An 18,923-nucleotide genomic window follows, 5' to 3' on the forward strand; every position below is an offset into this window, starting at 1 on the left:
AAATTTGAGGTCGTGTCTTATAGAAGCGATGTTTTATGACAGACTTCAAACATAAAGTTCCAAAATGGAGACCGTTGTAAATGAAACATGTATATTATTACGTTATATGAGTCTGAATATATTGTATACTAGCTGTACCCGCGACTTCGTCCGCGTGGAATTATACTTCATTTTTCTACAATAAATTAATGTTTCTAAAATAAAAGTAGCCTAAGTTACTCCCTATTATATCAGCTTCCTGCCAAAAAAAGTCCCGTTAAAATCGGTTCAGCCGTTTCAGAGATTAGCCGGAACAAACAGACCGACAGACAGAAAGGCAAAAATTTTTAAAAGTGATTTTTTGGTGTATGTTCCCTATTTATATTCATATTCATGCAGTAAAAAACGTTTATTTCAATATTACAAACAGACACTCCAATTTTATTTATATGTATAGATAATATACTGAAACGCTTTGAAGTAGCAACTTACAGAATTTACTCACAGTAAGTAGGCCACCGTATAGTATATAAAATTCTTATATATTACAATATATAAGAATTTTATATACTCCTAATATGTATATAAAATTCTCGTGTCACAGTGTTGGTAACAAAATTTCTACGAAACTGCTTGACCGACTAGTAAGAAATTTTCTGTGTATACTCAGCAGGTCTGAGAATAGGACATAAACTATTTTTCATACTCATGAGTGATAAAAAAAATTGGGTGGTCCAGCTCAATTTTTTTTATCACTTATGAGTATGAAAAATAGTTTATGTCCTATTCCAACCCAATTTTTTTTATCACCCATGAGTATTAAAATTATTTTATGTCCTATTCTCAGACCTGCTGAGTATAGACAGAAAATTCAATTATTTTTATTTTTTAAAAAGTATATGCAATTAAATATTGTATATTAAGTTTGACTTGTAGTCGTCTTTATAAGTGGTATTTGTTATTTAATTTATTTAGATAATAAAATCAATCCAAGTGGCAATATATACATTTTTACTAAACTAACATTATAAACGTAAAAGTTTGTGAGTATGGATGTTCGAAAATATTTCACACAAAAACTACTGAATGGATTTTAACAAAACTTCACAGTAATATTGCTTAGACATCAAATTAACATATATAACATATAAATTTCCATCGGCACAGCTAGTAAAAGAATAAAGCAAATATTATTCTATAATATTAGTCTAAAATTAAAATAACATTTCGTTAAGATACTTAAAAATTACAAGGTATTTAACGAAGTATGTGGACGTTGGGACGGAGGGCGACAAAGTAATTTAATTAACTTAGCGAATAAAGGACTACCAAAAAGGAAGAATTAGCAAGCCATAAAAGCAAAACGACTTGATGAGGACCTCGCTATATATATTATAATTTAAGAACAACCAAATGTATTGAAAGCAACGTATTCATTTATTTCTAAACGTGTCCTCGCAAATATTCGGAAATAATCAATGCAGGTACGTCGACCATATTAAAAAATTTATTAGACGCTAAAAAGTTATCTTAATTCTCTATGATTATCTTCCATTTCACTAAGAAGATATATTTATACGTTTAGTTTCTAGTCGAGTTTTATTTTATATAGTTAATTTGTCTTTTGTTTGTGGTTAACCCTTTTTGGGCTCTATCTATTGATAGTGCCATAAAATGCGGTTAAATAACCGTTAATAACGAAAAATGCATTTTTAACCCTTGGTTAAAATCATTAATAACCGGCTTCGCAAGCAACGTATTCATTTATTTCTAAACGTGTCCTCACAAAGGTTCGGAAATAGTCAATAGAGGTACATCGACTATATTAAAAAATAATTTATTGAACGCTGAATAGTTTCTAAGATTATCTTTCATTTCACTGAGGAGATAGATATATTTAGACGTCTAAACAAAGGAAAGTGGAAATAGTTAATAGAATTACTTGCCCGCGGCTTCGCTCGCATTAATTTATCCCTTTAGGGGTGAAATTTATCAAAATCCTTTCTTAGGGGATGGCTACGTAATAGTAGCTTTATGCATGCAAAGTCTCAGCTCGGTCGGTTTAAAATTGACAAAATTCCATACAAACTTTCATCCCCTATTTTATCACCTAGGGGGTAGAATTAAACAAAATCCTTTCTTAGATTATCTTCCATTTCACTAAGATGATATATTTAGACGCCTAAATAAAGAAAAGGTAAAATATTTTATATAATGTTTACTAAAAATCCTTATTCTTATTTGGGTCTGATCAGGTTAGGAATAGTTTTTTTATGGATAATAATATGCATAATGGTGCATTCGCCTGCTCTAATGGATTGCGCTGGTTTCTAACTCTAAGTTTAATATCACCAAAAGTTAAAAAGAGCTCATTTTTGGAGTTTCTAGTCGATCATTTGTCAAGTTTTATTTTATATAGTTAATTTGCCTTTTTGGACTCTATCTATTGATAGTGCCATAAAATGCGGTTAAGTAACCGTTAATAATGAAAATGCATTTTTAACGGCTTGGTTAAAATCATTAATAACCGGCTTCGCAAGCAACGTATTTACTAATAATTTATTGAACGCTGAAAAGTTCCTTCATCTTCACTTCGTTCTTCTATTTCACTGACCAGATATATTTAGACGTCTAAACAAAAAAGTTGAAATTGTTCATAGAATGTTTTGATAAAAATACTTATTCTTATTTAGGACCGGTCTAATTATGGCTGATGAAGTTAGTTTATACATTTATTCATCCAAAATATATTGTTAGAAATAACATACGAACTATAAAACAAAACAGTAAGGTCAAAGAAAATATTTTTAATACACAACGTTGATGTTCATAATCATTAAAGGACAATTTAATTGCAGCGACCATTACCACTAGCACGGGCCACGGTAGCTGGGCAACTAGCTCATATACCAAGAATACTGATGATCCCAATTAATCTGCCAATACCATTTAAACGGCTTCAATTTCCTGTTAAAATATCTCCTTATGCAATAGACCTATGTATGTTTTGATCTTAAAAAACTACGCGGTTTTGATGCGTTTATTTAAAAGACAGAATATATAGAGTGACTCAAGAGGAAGATTTAGGATATATAACGTCCCACTACTGAGCACGGATCTTTAAACGCACGATCACCTATATAGAATATTCTATGTCCACGCGGGCGAAGTTGCGGGCAGAAAGCTAGTGTACAATAAAAATGTATTCAATCTCAATTTACATAAGGCAAAATTGTAAATTTCTTAATTAACTGGTAGATCATAAAACAATTTTACTGATTGATATCTCGCACTGTGTATAACTCTGAATATCTAATTATTATTTGGTATCACAGACTTTTTCTATACTCCTTATTGTGTAGCAATTATTCAATGTATAGTCTATCTAAATGATGAAACACCTACATCCTCTAAGATTTTATAGTTCTTATGTATTACGTAATACGTATGAAACGTGTTCATTAAAGTAGTCCAATCAGGGGTAATACCACAAATTGAGAAACGTTTATTTTTGGGGTTTCAAGTTGAGACTTCTTAAATACAGTAAAGTGATGAATTCTTTTTGGTCTCTATCTACTGAAAGTACAATGCTGTTAAGTAACCGTTAATAACGAAAAATGCATTTTTAACCGCTTGATCAAAATCGTTAATAACCGACTTCGCATCTATACTCCAGACAGTCGTCAGAGCAGCACGTGTTTGGAACTAACGCAATTCCGAGAGGTTAATCCCCTGTGTATTTTTTCTAACACATCGACAGGAGCCATTGTGATTCTTGAGCACGATGGCCGCGGCTCTGGGGACCGATCGTAGACATTCACCGATCCATACGAGATGGTGTGAACTATTTATTTCTGGAAATATTGTCAGAGCTCCCTCCGGATAACCGGCTGAGTGGAATATTATATGGTTGAGAAACTTTTGCATATGGCAACATAATGTATTTTGTTATACTATGATGGTAAACGGTAACCGTAGCTATGGACGCTTATTAAAGTGGACCAGCACTTTGATAATTATGACAGGTTTATTTTATTTTTTAAATAACTATTTAGTTATTTAGTCAACTCCCCCTCCGATCGACCCCCGTCCAATTCAAACGGGCATCGAAATTACGACGGCCTGATCCAAACCCCTAGTGGTGCCCTCAGACTAAAGTCGTATCCGTCAGGCGGGAGTTGGTCTTCAGCCGCTCCATAAGTCCTTCCGCGGGTTTGAAGTGCCATCTGCACTCGCCCCCTATCTTCCGGTAAAGCTGTAAAGGCCAGCTGCCGGCAACAGCATTAGAGTAGTCCGAAAAAAAAATTGACAATTTTTCTATTCACACAAAATTCTTATAAATGAAATGGTATACAAGATTTATCTAAAAGAGCAACACGCAGTACGTTTGTTTTAAATTTCTACTTGTGATGACTCTGCGTTCTCAATGGGTGGCAGAATAAATAAAATACTATTCATAAATGCTTATATTATATTATAGTTTAAAGAATAATTCCATTCCTACCTTATTTTCAAATAAGAAAAGCCGAATGAAATTTACAAAAAACTATTTCAGCCACAAAATTGAATAAGTTCGAGATTATGAAAACTTTATTGTTTAATAACTTCATTTGAACTTCGCGAACACTAGTTGAAACTGTGGAAATGTAAGTTTTATAAAATAGTGGGCTGCATTTCGTTTCTTCGGTATTCATTACTTGCAGCGCTATTTAATTTTGAACCACCGCTTGCAACTGCATTTCAACTTGATACAATTTTTATGTTAATATCCTGAAGATTATTGTAAGTCGACCATGGGACTTTGGAACGTGCTTTCTACGTATATTCAAGATAAGTTTTAATAAGATGTTCTGAAATAATGTTTAGTATTTATACCTATGTGTATACTCTGCGTGATCGAATCAAAAATGAGGAGATCCGCAGAAGAACCAGAGTGACCGACATAGCCCGAAGAATTGCGACTTTGAAGTGGCAATGGGCAGGGCACATAGCTCGTAGGACAGATGGCCGTTGGGGCAGTAAAGTCCTCGAGTGGCGACCACGGACCGGAAGACGCAGCGTGGGAAGGCCTCCAGCAAGGTGGACCGACGATCTGGTCAAGATCGCTGGAAGGCATTGGATGCGAGCAGCGCAGGACCGATCGTCGTGGAGATCTTTGGGGGAGGCCTATGTCCAGCAGTGGACGTCTTCCGGGCTGCAATGATGATGATGATGATGATTTATACCTATACTGGTGGTTTAGCGGTTTTACACTTTACTTCCGATGTTCATAAGTCGATTCCTCGCACGGTACATACATTTCGTGTAGTACGTACTTTTATCTAGATATGGTATTTTTCACTTGTAAAACTCTCAAGTCATAGCTCTATAGAATAGTGGTAGAAATAATCTCAGAGGTCCTGAGTTCAATTTATAATTAATAGTACTAACAAACACTAGAAATATTGGATGTAACTCAAAGTAAAAAGGAAAGAAACGATATAGTGTCTAAATTATATCTATGAATAATTATTATTTATTTTATTACCTACTAATGGTCCACATTATAAATACCTTATAGACTAACATACATATGAAAAAATAATATAAATATAAATTAGCACTATAAGACTTTTCAAAGAAATAATAAAAAGGTTAGTCGACATCACAGAAGACCGAAGAGCTGGCAGCTACCTTGGACAAAGAATTAGTCTAGCTATTCAAAGAGGGAACGCTGGCAGCGTTCCCTCTTTATCTTCGGTACGTTGCCTAAACCCCTTTTAATAATAAATTTTAGTCATCATATTATATATATTTTTTAAGCTTCTTAATTTTAGGTTCTTAGTTGTACAATTAGGTTATGTAAATACTAGTAATAAATACGAATTCAATGTCATTTGAGCGGATATTGCATCCAGCGTAACCCGTCTGATCTTTACTTCAAATTTATTAATTGTGAATATAAATTGTCCGTGTGGTCACGGTATGACGACGGCAATATGCCACGGTAGCGCCTGTACACCACACCCTTCAGCCAGTAGTCCTCCTTCATGAAGGTGGACAGAATGTCGGTGGGGACCCGGATCACAAATGCCTTGAAACTCGCGTGACTCAACTCCAGCTGCGTCACCCTCAATGTCAGGTTACTCTTGGTCCTTATGTATTTGACAATGTCCTCTTTATCACAGATAATATAATAATTCAAGACTTGATATATCTTTCATGTAAAAGATCACTGCGCTACGCAGGAAAAATGGCGAAAGAATGAAAAGCAAATATTTCCTTTCTACGAAAAAAGCAAAATCTCTTTTGTTAGTCACTAAAACGCGTCGTAATAACGAAGTGACTTCCGTGACAGAGGCTTAAGGATTGGAATTAGAAGGCTTATTGGTTGATAATTTTATTTTGGGAGCCATCAAGGAAATTTAAGCTTAGTATTATTAATTTAAAATTGAAATTCTACTGACTTCGATGTAGCTTCATACTGAATAACTAATTAAAACGGATCAGATATAGAAAGAGCTTAAGCGGGATTGAATTTAGAAAGTAGTCCAAGCGATTCTGTTTATAAATTACAAATTGAAATTACGTTGCTGATTGTACTTAGACTTGTATCCGAAATGCTATATTTATGAACCAGTGCTGCTTGAACTGGTCTACTCTAATCACTACTACTGATTTAGTTCTCAACCAGTCGGTAGTGTATTTATACACTTCTACTTAAATGTAGCAACAAAATTATTTAAAAAAAGAACACGCAAGTTTCTTGCTCGTTCTTCTTGTGATGAGACAGGTTTCCGAATGAGCGGTAGAATGAAAAACAATGTGGTTGACTATTCAAAAGTGCTTCAATGTAAGTTTATTTGAATAAATGATTTTCTATTCTATTCTAAGTTATAAATATGAAATGAAATGATAAAAAAATTTTTTCCTAAAATAAAAATAGCCTAAGTTACTTCTTACATCAGCTATCTGCAAATAAAAGTTCCGTCAAATCGGTCCCGCCATTTCAGAGCTTAGCCGGAACAAACAAACAAATTAAAAAAAATGATATTTTGGTGTATGTACCGTATTTATATTCATATGCATGTAGTAAAAAACGGGTATTTCAATATTACAAACAGACACACCAATTTTATTTATATGTATATATAAAACTATAGAGTTGCAAATGCAACTCTAATTGTATTATCATTGACACTAATATTGAATGAACCTTTTCAATATTGGTACAGTTATAACTATGTCATTAAATAATATTAAAACTATGTTATTCTCCTCATATATAAACACGTTTACATACCACTATATCATGTATAAATATACATATATATGTATAAACATATAACAATGAGCAAGACAAAGAAGCAACAACGGTCGGTACCATTTGTGCTATTGTAATTTAGCTACAAAGTCAATTTGTACTGCCTTGTTTTAGCACTATGTAAATATATGTAATATTTGAATATTTTCTGTATATATTTAAGTCAGGTTGTACCAAATAATATTTTAATCAGACGATTCCAAGAAAATCAAACCGTAACGTTTTGTTACTCGTAATCCCAACATTCGTTTGATGCTAACCCTCGAGTTTATTCGAGGAAAAATCAGTTTGTATGTCTGTTTCGACTGTATATGTGTATTGTGACCTTTTTATAACAGTATTACGTGTGTTGTTACAGATTTGCCCCGGTTTGTTGGTCCGGGGTCGAACGTAACCGTCGCCCTGGGCAGGGATGCGGCGATCACCTGCAGGGTCGACAATTTACAGACTTTTAAGGTATACGTTAATATTCTTTTTCTTTAATAATGAAATATTTATTTCATACTAACATCGTCTTCACCACACTTATTTGACATTTACAATTATATTTCGCCTAATTTACATAATATATCTTTATAAAAAATATACTATATGTTGTTCTTGTATAAAGTTTCATCAAAATCCATTCAGAAATTTTTGAGTGAAAGAGTAACAAACATTCATCCATACTCAAAAACTTTCGCGTTTGTAATATACTAGAGGTGTCCGCGTTTTCACCCTCGTTAAATTTTAATAAAAAATATACCCTATGTGTTATTCTGATACATAAGTCATATTACTGTAAAGTTTCAAAATCCGTTCAGTAGTTTTTGCGTGAAAGAGTAACAAACATCCATACACACAAACTTTCCCATTTATTATTGTTAAGATTAAGATTATTTTATATCTTCATCAGGGTACACTTTGATATCGTCCTGATTCCGAAAGTATAATAAACTGTACGTCATGAGTTTCTGAGGAATTATTCGGATTCATACAAGCAGCTGAATTTCATTATCGCACTCTCCGCCAGAAACTAAAATACCAGCAGCTAAATTTCATTATCGCACTCCCCGCCAGAAACTAAAATACCAGCAGCTGAATTTCATTATCGCACTCTCCGCCAGAAACTAAAATACCAGCAGCTGAATTTCATTATCGCACTCCCCGCCAGAAACTAAAATACCAGCAGCTGAATTTCATTATCGCACTCCCCGCCAGAAACTAAAATACCAGCAGCTGAATTTCATTCGCACTTCCCGTCAGAAACTAAAATACCAGCAGCTGAATTTCATTATCGCACTCTCCGCCAGAAACTAAAATACCAGCAGCTGAATTTCATTATCGCACTCCCCGCCAGAAACTAAAATACCAGCAGCTGAATTTCATTATCGCACTCTCCGCCAGAAACTAAAATACCAGCAGCTGAATTTCATTATCGCACTCCCCGCCAGAAACTAAAATACCAGCAGCTGAATTTCATTATCGCACTCCCCGCCAGAAACTAAAATACCAGCAGCTGAATTTCATTCGCACTTCCCGTCAGAAACTAAAATACCAGCAGCTGAATTTCATTATCGCACTCTCCGCCAGAAACTAAAATACCAGCAGCTGAATTTCATTATCGCACTCCCCGCCAGAAACTAAAATACCAGCAGCTGAATTTCATTATCGCACTCTCCGCCAGAAACTAAAATACCAGCAGCTGAATTTCATTATCGCACTCCTCGCCAGAAACTAAAATACCAGCAGCTGAATTTCATTATCGCACTCTCCGCCAGAAACTAAAATACCAGCAGCTGAATTTCATTATCGCACTCCCCGCCAGAAACTAAAATAATACCCTGATCATAATGATGAATTGCTGTCGTCTACTGAGAATTTTCTAGAAATTTTTTGCTGCACACAATCATATCACCTTCCATCAAAGGTATTTCCAAACCGTAATATTTAAAACTCCTGGAAAAGAACCCTATTCCTTCTTAAAAGGCCGGCAACGTACTTGAAATTGTGTGGTGTTGCCATTACCACCCCTCATGGGCGGCGGTAATCATTTACCTCAGGTCAGCCGCAAGAACGTTTGTCCCCTATACTATAAAAAAAGCTGCTATATGTAAGTTATTATTGTAGTGCTGACTAGGTCTGTAAACGTTGATTTTTTTTTATAATAATCTCAGGACAATTCACATAGCGCCATCTAGTCCCAAGTTAAGCTATCTAAAGCTTGTGTTATGGGTACTAGATAACTGATACGAATTCATAGATATTTTTTTTCGTAAATACATACATATTATACATAGAAAACACCCAGACGGATACAAACAATCATACTCATGAATACGAATGTTTGTGCAGTGCGAGGAATCGAACCCGAGACCGTCGGACGTAAAGCGGTGTACTAGACCGCTAGACAACCGAGGTCGTCATTTATGTAATGGTTTCGTAAAAACGTTGAAATTAGTATAGCACGAAATCACGTTACCTGTTGTATAGATTTCTTTTTATCCAATCAAAAGACAGATACCAAACTTCCCAGATATAAAAGTGAGATTTTCCAGAAAAAGTTTCATTGTTGAACTTTTCTATATTAATTAAAGTTTGAAGCCTATTATGAATCTGAAATACACGGAGACTAATTTAGTTAGATGGAGATGAATTCCAGACAGACTCTTTAAGATAATTATATAAGTTCTAGTTATCTACCTTCATTGATCTGTAAATTAGTTTCTGAAGTTTCGTACAAGATATTTGCACTTTCATCTAACACTTATTATAAAACATGAAACGTCTGATAAATATTTTTGCTGTTGGGTGTCCGTCCACCGCTAGTGTGGGTTGTTGCAGCCTTAAACTAAAAAAACATTACTATCGGTTGTTTGCGCCTTTCCCTCTGTATATTTTAGTTTCTTGTTTGTTATTACGAATAAAATCCTTTGATAGTAATACGTATTTAGTTTTAATAGTTTAATCTTTACATAGTAGCATAACACGTAAAAGTTTATAATGACAAGACAAAATTCGAAGCGCCGAGTTAAGTTGTTGCCAGTCCTGTCGAGGGAGGCAATCCGTGTTCCACTTCACATTGATGACGCCTTTGATTCCTTATGAGTCTGATAGATGGCGTTAACATGGCCCTTGAAAGCTAATGGAATGTATAGACTTTCAACATATGCTATAATTGAGGTTTTCCTTCCTTTAATTCGTTTCTGTGCCTTGAGGTAGAAGCGGACATATCTTAGAAGTGGCACGATGAATGATACCAGTTGCTGTGAGTATTTCTGCCACTCTGCATATTCCGTCTTTGCCCGGGAAGGTACGTGTAATTCTACCCAGTCGCCATTTTAGTGGTGGTAGATTCTCTTCTTTAATAAGTACTAATGTATTTAGACGAATGTCTGGTTGTTGCAATTTCCACTTCGTTCTTGTTTGAAGTTCCGCCACGTACTCCTTAGACCAGCGTTGCCAAAAGTGTTGCCTCATTTGTTCTATGCGATCATATCGTATCAAACGATGTGTTGGAGTAGACGTCAGATCCTTGCATGGAGGCGCGGTCAGAAGCCGACCAATGAGGAAATGCGAAGGAGTCAAGGGGAGGAAATCGTTTGGATCGGAGGATAATGGATATAAAGGACGAGAATTGAGTATAGCTTCAATTTGTGTTAAGACAGTAGTGAACTCTTCAAAGGTCAAATTACAATTCCCTACAACTCGTCTGAGATGATATTTGCATGATCGGACCCCTGATTCCCATAAACCGCCGAAATGAGGAGCGTACGGTGGAATAAAACGTAATTTAATGCATTATTGGTGGCAAAATCTTCGATTTCTTTAACATTTTCATTTAAAAACAATGATAAGTCCTTTTGAGAACCTACAAAGGCCCCACCATTGTCACTAAATATCTCTACGGGCTTGCCGCGGCGAGAGATGAAACGTTTTAAAGCCAGTAAATAATCGTTTGTAGAAAGACTAGATACTAATTCCAAATGCAGAGCTCGAGTAGTAAAACATACGAAAACGCAGATATAACCCTTCACCAGAGAAGCACCCCTACCCTTACGGCTCAGTATCATCACCGGTCCGGCATAATCCACACCGCAACGTATAAAAGGGTACCCTGGTTCTAAACGCTCGGCGGGTAAGTTACCCATTATCGGTGTGATTGTTTTCCCCTTCATGCGCGTACATGTAACACATTGCCGAACTATCTTTCTAGCTAAGTTTCTACCAGCGAGAGGCCACCAATTTTCACGGATTGTAGATAAAAGTAATTGGGGTCCTGCATGGAACAACCGTTTATGTTCATCTCTAAATAAAAGCGTGCTAAAGTAATGTTTACTAGATAGTAATATTGGATGTTTTTTATTATAATCGAAATAGTGTGAGTTGGTCAATCTACCACCAATTCTGATTATGTCATTTTTATCTAAAAATATATTAAGACCGGAAACTTTATTTGAAACACCTTTCCCCTTGATCGGTAATTGTTTCAATAGATTATCATATTCATTTGCAAACGATTCCGATTGTGCAAACCGAACTAACATATTTGTCGCTGCGTCCAACTCGTTAACGGATAATGAGCCTGTTTTACGTAGGGACTTAGACGAGCGGGCGTTGGTTATGAAACGTATTACGTAGGCACTACTTCGTTTTAATCGTTTAAGTGAGGAGAATCGCAAGAAGTCGATTAAACTATTGGATATGCTGGAAGAAGCACATATGATTTGATTTTTTACTTCCGGCAACAAAACTGAATCATACGTACTATGATCGATTTTAAAGTCAAACTGCCGGTCTTGTAAAAACAAAGGACCCCTCCACCATAGCGTACAGTCGATAAGCATATCGAGGTAAACACCCCTAGACACAAGATCGGCCGGGTTGTCCTTACTATTAACATGTAACCAAATTGAATCACCAGTTAACTCATTTATTTCGGTCACGCGGTGTTGCACAAATGTTTTTAATAAATGAGGTGACATACGGATCCACCCCATAACTATAGTCGAGTCCGTCCAAAAATACACTTTATTGAATTGAAACCTCATTGAAGATGTAATTTTCGTATATAATCTGGCTCCTAACAAGGCGCCGCATAATTCCAATCTCGGAATTGTGACAGGCTTAATCGGCGATACCTTACTTTTAGCACACAGTAGTTTAACTGTTACTGACGAATTGTAATCATTATTGTAACTACGAATATAGGCGCAAGCGCCGTATGCACTCTGAGATGCGTCGGTGAAAATATGTAATTCCTTTACGTCGCTGTTTTCATTCAGCACATAACGCGGAATTCGTAAATCATGTAATTTTTTTAATGTATTAAGGAAATGTAACCAATTTAATTTAATGGGTTCTGGAACAGCATCATCCCAGTTAATTTTACATAACCATAATTTTTGCATCAAAATTTTTGCAATTATCGTGACAGGTGTCACAAGACCGAGTGGATCGTAAATTTGCGATAAAACAGATAAAATAGTTCGTTTCGTTATTGTGTGTACATTGGTCACCGCGGTGGTGAAATGTAGTTCGTCGCTAGTGTTGTACCAACCTATACCGAGAGTTTTTGTTTGTTGATGATCTCCAATACCCAATTCTTTAGAAGTAACAATCTCTAGATCGTGATTAAATGTCCATTTACGCAATGGAAAACATCCCGATAACAGTACTTGTGATATTTTACTGCACACCTCCAACAAAATTTGTTTATCGTCATGACCTGTAATGAGATCATCAACATAGAAATCCTCATTTATGATTTTAGCAATGTTATCATCACTACAATCCTTTGCTAATTGCCTTAGACAACGCATGCTTAAGTATGGTGCTGACGCCGTTCCATATGTAACCGTATTCAGCCGATAAACACAGAGTGGATCCGATGGTTTCTCTCTCCAAACAATAAGCTGTAGATTTCTTTGATCAGTCTGTATAAATATTTGTCGGAACATTTTCTCGACATCAGCGCAAGCTACGAACTTGTACTGCCTGAAACGTAATAATATTGAAAAGATGTCATTTTGTAGAGGCGGTCCGACGTACTGAATATCGTTCAATGACAAGTTTGACGTGGTCACAGCACTAGCGTCAAAAACAACACGTAACTTAGTTGTCGTACTGTGTTCACGTAGAACTCCGTGATGAGGTAGAAAATAATATGGTTTATTATATTCATTTACCCTCGTCATATGCCCCAGTTCAATATACTCGCGTATAAAATCACAATACAATTTTTTATAGAACGGTAATCGATGTAACTTGCGTTCCAACGATAAGAAACGGGATTTAGCGAAAGAATACGATTCACCAAGATGATCAGCTGATTTCCGTAAGGGAATTCGCACTAAAAATCTACCATCTATGTCCCGTTTTGTTGTGGTTTCATATAAGTATTCGCATGCGTGTTCGTCTTCAGTATGTATTTCATTTCTACTAGTTATTTCTTCTAGTTCCCAAAATCGTTTTAAATTTGAATCTATTGTTTGTGTTAAATTACACTGAATCTGATTATTCTTACGCGGATAGTCGCTACCGACTGGACCTGAAATCAACCACCCTAATTTAGAGTTCTGTAGGAACGGTCCACTCGATAAGCGAATTCTACTTTCGTATAACATATCCCAGAATACATCTGCACCGATTAATAAATCAATCACGGACGGTTCATTAAAGGATGGATCCGCAAGATGAATATTATCCGGGATACGTAATAACTTATAATCTACTGGCTTTGAAGGTATAATCGACGTAATGCATGGCAGAACCATGCACTGAACCCGCGTACTATAATCACAGGTTTTTGATCGTATATTAATCTCACATCTTTCATTCGACTGAGTGAGTGATTGTCCCACACCCGAAATTCGTATAGTGGACTGTATAGATTTTATATTTAATCGTTTAAATAATTCGCTAGAAATGAAAGAGTGTTGACTTCCATTATCTAAAAGAGCACGTATTGTAAAACATCTGTTTTTATTATCGACTATATCAACTAGTGCAGTGCATAATAGAACTTGTTGCATTGTAAACAAAGTCGCATTTAAATCGTCTGTATTATTAATTTGAGAATGAAGTGCAGTCGATGTACCGTGCAGGTTATCAGCCGATTGTGAATAATGCGCACGATCAGCTGATGTGCCCGTGTCCATCTCATTATCCGTATGAATTAAACTGTTGTGTTTTCGTTGACATTGTTTACACGGACCAAACATACATTCGTTTATGGTATGCCCGCCGCGCAAACAATTTCGACATAACTTTTTATCATTAATTAAATTTATCCTCTCGTTTACAGATAAATTTAAAAAGGAAATACAAGTATAAAGGGCGTGGTTTCCGTTACACATAATACAATTACGTATTCGTCTATCAATAGGTTTATTAAACTTACTGTTGTTATTCGATCGCGTTGTAATGTAGCTATGTGTTAACTGTGATTGATTCGAAGACCTTTTAAAATCCTGTACAGATTTACGTTCGTGAACTATTTTATTCGATTGTACTTTATGATTCAAAAGTGTAACTTCCAACATGTCGGCTTTATTTCTTAAAAAGTTTAATAAATCATCTAATTTTAATTTATTGTTAGGATCACTAGAAATCGACCCCTTATGATTCTCCCATTCTCTTTCCGTACCTGAGTCTACTTTAGTCAGGACTAAATAAATAATTAGGGTGTCCCACGAATCTGTTGGTTCGCCCAAGGATTGGAGAGCGCGCAAATTACGCAAAATCGTATCAATTAATTTTCTAATCTGTTGTGATGATTCTTTTATAACTGCCGGAGCTGTGAACAATGATCTCACGTGGTTATAAACAAGGAGGCGGTTATTATGAAACCTGTTTTCTAATAGTTCCCAAGCATGATTATAATTGGATGCAGTGAATTCTAACGCACTAATTACTTGTAACGCACAACCACTAAGAGAAGATTTTAAATAGTGTAATTTTTGAATAGCGTCAAGATCAGTGCGTTTATGGATCATGGTTATATATGAATTTCTAAATTCTAGCCACTGATCGTAGGACCCGTCGAAGCAGGCCAGCCGTATGTCTGGAAGCTTCACAGCTACGGATTTCGAAGAGTGCGAACATTTGGAATCAGTAGCTTCATCTGTTTCTATCAAACATTTCGCCGCGGCAATATTACTATAGTACTGTTCCTCGATCAACTCTCTATATTCTAATTGATTGTCCAATTCTTTTTTTTCTACTAGAACATCTATTTGATTTTGAATATCACAATAATTGTTAAAACACTGCGCAATAGTTTGCATTCGTAAGTTTATTTCTGTTATTTGCATTTTTGTTAAAATAACAGATTTGAATTTATTGATATATTTTTCGAATAATGTTAATCTACCTTTTACAGTAGCTCTTAGTTTTTTCAGTTCAATAAGTTTGTTTATATCAATTGAAGTAACGTCTCTAAATTCGTCATCACTCATTTTAATGGCGTAAAGAAATCAAGTGCAGGTAGGTACTTACGATTTAAATTTCCAATAAAATTAAACTTAAATCCAATAATGCACAATAGAATACAACTATATTATAAAGTTCAACACTGTTAACACAAATTTCGTTTAGGACGAGTGACACAAAGGGATGATGGCTCTGACCGTTTTTCTTGTTGATTCTTTATTTCTTCGATAATCCGGCTGCGAAGACCATTATGTTTGCGCCTTTCCCTCTGTATATTTTAGTTTCTTGTTTGTTATTACGAATAAAATCCTTTGATAGTAATACGTATTTAGTTTTAATAGTTTAATCTTTACATAGTAGCATAACACGTAAAAGTTTATAATGACAAGACAAAATTCGAAGCGCCGAGTTAAGTTGTTGCCAGTCCTGTCGAGGGAGGCAATCCGTGTTCCACTTCACATTGATGACGCCTTTGATTCCTTATGAGTCTGATAGATGGCGTTAACATCGGTCCAAAAAAAACATTAATATTGGTCGCTTTGCCCTCATTCAATAGAATAGTATAGAATTTTCTATTCCATTCTATTCTATTAGTGTCAGTCCAAAAATAACATGAATATCGGTCCCTTTGCCCTTATTTAACCTAATAATTAGAATCAAAATTACAATAGCCTGAGCCGAGATTCAAACCCCCAGCGAAGACTAAGCCTAAAGTCATATCCGTCAGGCTGGAATTGGCCTTCAGCCACTCCAGAAGTCCTTCGGCGACTTTAGAGTCCCGTTCGCTCCTTATCATTCGGTGAAGCTGTAAAGGCCAGCTGCAGCCAGAAGTATTAGAAATCATTCATAATTTAAGAGCCACGCTCTTGTCTGTGGGCTCTAGCCACTTTCCACGATCTTCCATATTGCTCTTTAATGCTGATACGACACGACTGCAATTTTGTCTTTAATTTGCTTGATGTAGCTGTGTTTTGGTCTTCCCCTCCTCCTCTTTCCTTATATTTTACCCTCAATAATAATAATAATAACGCACACACATATACACACTCTGCACTTACTTGGTTTCGGCCCGTAAGTGAGGAGAAAACCAGCAAGAGCTGAGAAAAAAAAAATAATAATAATCATCTCCTCTCCTTTAGAGGGGAGATGAGAATTTTTGAAATAAAAAAGAAATAATTAGTTGTACAGTCCGAAAATTTCTCGAAATCGATGAAAAGGATATAACACCAGTCACACCAGGCACACAGTAAGTACACACACACTCACACATACAAACACGCGCACACACACATACACACACTATGTACTTACTTGGTCTCGGACCGTAAGTGTGGAGAAAACCAGCAAAAGCTGAGAAAAATAAATAATAATAATCTCAGGACAATTCACACAGCGCCATCTAGACCCAAGTTAAGCTAGCTAAAGCTTGTGTTATGGGTACTAGACAACTGATACAAATACACAGATATTTTTTTTTTTCGTAAATACATACATATTATACATAGAAAATACCCAGACCGATACAAACAATCATACTCATGAATACAAATGTTTGTGCCGTGCGAGGAATCGAACCCGCGACCATCGGACGTAAAGCGGTGTGCTAGACCGCTAGACCACCGAGGTCGTCGAATATTAATTTTAATAAATCTTGCCATCATCTTGCCATGTCAAGTATCCCACAATTTTCTCTCGTCTATTCTATAGTCTATGTCAATGCAATATCTACTTTCTTTTTCACTCCTTATGACACTTCTTCATTTCTAACTTTATCTTTCCAGCTAATTAGCATTATAATAATTCGAAAAAAGGGTCCATTAATTCACCAAACTTGGAGTACCTTTTTGCGTCGAGGGTCAGAAATATTTTCATATAAATGCTAGTCATTTGTTTTAAAAAGGATTATACTGGGTAACAATATCCAAACTGATAGTCATAATTAAATTGTCGATAAAATTAATTACCTACACTCTGGCAGAGAAGTTGTCGCGAAAGTTAACAGGCGGGCGTTTATAAATTGTGTTAAATCACCAAGCTATGCCTGATTTATCGAACTTGAATTTTATCGATAATTATCGATTTTGTAATCAAATTATAACTTGTTCAATACCATTATACTTATAAGAAAGCGTCATAATTACAAATTTTGACAGCGATTTAGACGGGAAAACTGTGAGTTCAGATCTAGTTGAAAACTAAAAGGATTGTATATATTTAATCGAATTAGGTTTGTGATGGATCTGCGGACTGTATGGGTATTTAAAATAGAACAGAAAATCATTTATTCAAATAAACTTACATTGAAGCACTTTTGAATAGTCCTCACATTTTTTTAATCTACCACTCATTCGGAAAGTTGTCTCATAACAAGAAGAACGAGCAAGAAACTTGTGTGTTGCTCTTTTAAATAATTGTATTCTTACTTTACAATTTGAGTTTAAGTGTGTGAATACAAACTACCGATTAGCAATAAATTCAATTAAATAATCAGATAGATGATGAAAACACGTAGTTTATAATATATAATGTGTAGTTGTGCAACTATAAAAAGGACAATGAGAGAATAATACAATAAAGTGAAGTATATCAAATAACATGACATATAAAAAATAACACTTCAAAAATATAAATTTAAACGACGAAGCAAACCGTCTGCTGTAGCTACGTCCACCATTGAAGAGATATATTTCAGAGAATTTTTAACTAACTTCAAAAGGGTGGTGAATTTAAAAACACTCGTTTAGAATTAGTCCTTATTTTTATTCGATATCGTAGCACATCGGCTTATTCCTCGCAATAAACAATTTCATTTCATTTCAAGGAGGTGTACAACATTCATCGATTAACAAAACTACTTTATACCCAGGTGGCATGGCTTCGAGTAGACACGCAGACAATCCTCACAATTGCTGGTCACGTCATAACCAAGAACCACCGGATCAGCGTCAGCCACGGCGATGGTGCGTGGACGCTGGGCCTGAGGGACGTCGGCCCATCGGACGGTGGACGGTACATGTGCCAGGTCAACACCGAGCCCATGATGAGTCAGACACACCAGCTCCAGGTTGTCGGTCAGCAGACGCAATTTCTTATTCTAACATTTTTTCATATTATAGGAGTTTGTCAGAGACACTCTTAAAATTGTATTAAAAAAAATTATTGAATCGGCTTGATGTTGGTATGTACCCGATACACTATTTGATTCTGTATCATCGCCAGCAAAATTTTA

At 35.6% G+C, this 18,923-nt stretch overlaps 1 protein-coding gene across 1 annotated transcript in view; it reads left to right on the forward strand.

The window, feature by feature from the left end:
• The window catches only part of LOC131843171 (protein amalgam-like), a 101,937-nt gene that overhangs the window by 65,338 nt on the left and 17,676 nt on the right, over positions 1–18,923 (forward strand). Inside the window, exons 2-3 of the mRNA XM_059191784.1 lie at positions 7,641–7,738; positions 18,561–18,765. Coding sequence (XP_059047767.1) covers positions 7,641–7,738; positions 18,561–18,765 — 303 coding nt within the window. The remainder of the gene's footprint in view (positions 1–7,640; positions 7,739–18,560; positions 18,766–18,923) is intronic.

Source organism: Achroia grisella, unplaced genomic scaffold (assembly GCF_030625045.1).
Source record: "Achroia grisella isolate CSIRO2021 unplaced genomic scaffold, CSIRO_AGI_Agris_v1 utg283, whole genome shotgun sequence".
Lineage (NCBI taxonomy): Eukaryota > Metazoa > Arthropoda > Insecta > Lepidoptera > Pyralidae > Achroia > Achroia grisella.